The sequence below is a fragment of the Centroberyx gerrardi genome, chromosome 7, assembly GCF_048128805.1.
Source record: "Centroberyx gerrardi isolate f3 chromosome 7, fCenGer3.hap1.cur.20231027, whole genome shotgun sequence".
NCBI lineage: Eukaryota > Metazoa > Chordata > Actinopteri > Beryciformes > Berycidae > Centroberyx > Centroberyx gerrardi.
The window spans coordinates 23,066,561-23,069,098 of NC_136003.1; the positions used below are offsets into that span (position 1 = coordinate 23,066,561).

The 2,538-nt window shown below is 46.1% G+C and overlaps 1 protein-coding gene across 1 annotated transcript; it reads right to left on the reverse strand.

Annotated features, from left to right (window-relative positions):
• Positions 1-631: 631 nt before the first annotated feature.
• Positions 632-1,933, reverse strand: LOC139932052 (visual system homeobox 2). Its single transcript, XM_071925726.2, has 3 exons — positions 1,678-1,933; positions 1,196-1,353; positions 632-1,057 (listed from the first exon to the last, which is right to left on the reverse strand). The coding sequence occupies exons 1-3, from the start codon at positions 1,916-1,918 to the stop codon at positions 632-634; spliced, it is 825 nt and encodes a 274-aa protein (XP_071781827.1). The 5' UTR covers positions 1,919-1,933.
• Positions 1,934-2,538: the final 605 nt, after the last annotated feature.

Below are 2,538 nucleotides of genomic sequence, written 5' to 3' on the forward strand. Positions count from 1 at the left end.
CAGTTCTGCCCTGATGTAATAGTTAAGCGGACCGCATTTGTTACAAGAAGAACATGAGGATGCTGACTATTAAAGACCAGCATTATATACCATCCAGTCAGAGTGGAAAAACTAAATCGCATTACATTGTGTTAAAAATGTATTCAAAATATATACATATCAGATTATCAACCAGTTGTTGAAGGAAAGAAAGTAGGCTACAGAGATGTTTTTACACTGTGACATATTTGTATTGAAACAAAATATGAAAAAAAATAGTGATACACATTTTGACCACTTCATAATCTTCGGCAAGAAATTCCATTTAAATCAAAATGTCTCCCAGAAACTGTCATGAAAGAAACTAATTGAAATGTACGACAGAATATTTTAAAACACTGTGACTATAGATAACCCCTCGTTTTTCATTTGATAGAAAACTGTACAGGAAATGAAAGGCATCTCAACACACTCTGCTTATTATAACATATTACAAAAAATGTTAAAATAATGATAGCTACATAATTCAGTATGATAATGAAGCTCCTCTTAGTTCCCCAAAGAACATTCAAAAAGTATGTTGTTCCATATTGATAATGCTTCTGCTATTTTTTCGTGTTATTCTCTGTATAAACAGGAAGAAGGAAACCTATCAGTCATTCTGTGTGGCATCGGCTTCCTGTGTTTGCGTCTGTGTGTCCCCTCCTGACTTGTTTACGGTGCTGTGGATCTCGGCCTCGTGCTCCCTGGCTTTGGCCCGCAGCTTGGCGATGCTGCAGGAGCGGAGTTCCTCTGAGCTCGGCCCCTCTGGCCCCTCTGGCCCCTCCCACTTCCCCGACCCCTGGATCACAGGCTGCGGATGCTGGGTCAACGTGGCGCTCAGAGCTTTTGTCCACGGATAGTTTTCTCCTTCCTGTCGCCTCTCCCAGTGTTCGCTGTCGGAGCCGTCTGCCTGCTGTAAACTCCTGTTTGCTTTCTCCGCTGTTTCGTCACTGTCCTTTTTCACATAAGGCCCCGCCAGCTGGCCTTGGAGCTTCAGCTGTCGCCGCATCTTGGCACGCCGGTTTTGAAACCACACCTGGCAAAAAAACAAAACAATAAAAAAATGTTGACAAAAAAAAGATAGAAGACAGCAATATACCTTAATTTGTACAATCAATATTAGTTGCGTGAGTGAAAGGTGAATATTTCCAGAAGGAGTAGGTGTGTAAATGACCTGTACTCGGGCCTCGATGAGGTCCAGTCTGAGGGCCAGGGCCTCCCTCATGAAGATGTCTGGGTAGTGTGTGGTCTCGAAGGCCTTCTCCAGCTCCTCCAGCTGCCAGCTGCTGTAGTTGGCCCGGGCACGACGCTGCTTCACTGGCCTCTGTTCATCTGGAAAGCACAGCACAAGCACCAATTACACAATCGCCAACGGGTGACAAGGAACTAATGGCTCTAGATTGGATAATTAGCGCCGCGTTCATTAGGCCCACTTTAACATTGCTTGGTAATTGATTGTTAGTTACGAGCTGTTAGCCAATCTTTTGTAAACATTTGCACTGCAATCAGATGGCACTCACCGACTGTCTTAGAGACTGTTGGTCCAGCAGTATCAGTCTGGTTGTTACACACGCACTATCTGCACTAGACGCTAGTTTTCTGTTGTAGGAACTGACCCTCCTAGGCTACAGTAGCTGTGGTTTGAACTCGACTCACCTATGCCCTCCGTGAGCTGCCCCATCCCTGCTGCCTGTGTGGCGAGGAGCAAAGCCTCCTTGCATGGTTCTGGCTGCAGATAATTCCTCAAGGATTCATAGCTGATAAAAGGCCCTGGGATCAGAATCTGTTGGAGAGTTGGAGAGCCCAGTCTTGTTGGGAATGCAGGGAAAAAGTGAGCTGCAGGTGAGTGGAAAACCGCTGGCAAGAGAGTAGATACCAGTTGCCCGGGGCCAAACATGTCCAAGCTATTAGAGTCCAGTCTTAAGCTTCAGTCCTCTGAAAAAGGGCCAGGTGGAGCCCTACAGGGATGATGAGGGAATGGCGAAATGCATCACAACGTCCGAAGGGAAAAAAATAAAAATGAAAAGCATTATAATAAAACCACTCGTCCAATAGATATACACAGGGGGAGCAGTTATCAGCCCCGACGCCAATCAATCCAGCTGGTTGCCTGAAGAGTTATAGCTGCTGTATGCGGCGGAGGAGCTCAGCTGAGGTGCAAGGTGTTGGCTGGAGAGTCAAGGTAAGACTTCAGTGGTGGAGGTGGTCTCACCTTAGCCTGCTGTGGCTCTCCTCCCATCCCCCTCGACCCCCCCTCCCTCCCTTCCCAGTCACATGACTTCCAAGCCTTTCAGACACACAGCAGGGCTTGGCTTATAGGACGAAGGTGAAAATCCAACCTGTGATTCATCCTCTCGGTGGTGTATCGATCCGTGCTGTTATTCCATCAGTGTTCGCTGAATACATCATTATTTTCCCAAACACATATATATCGGAAATGTCCTACAATCGAATTTTCAGTTGGCCTACATTATAGTGACATGGTATATTTCCTCTCAATTTCTCTCTCTGCTTACC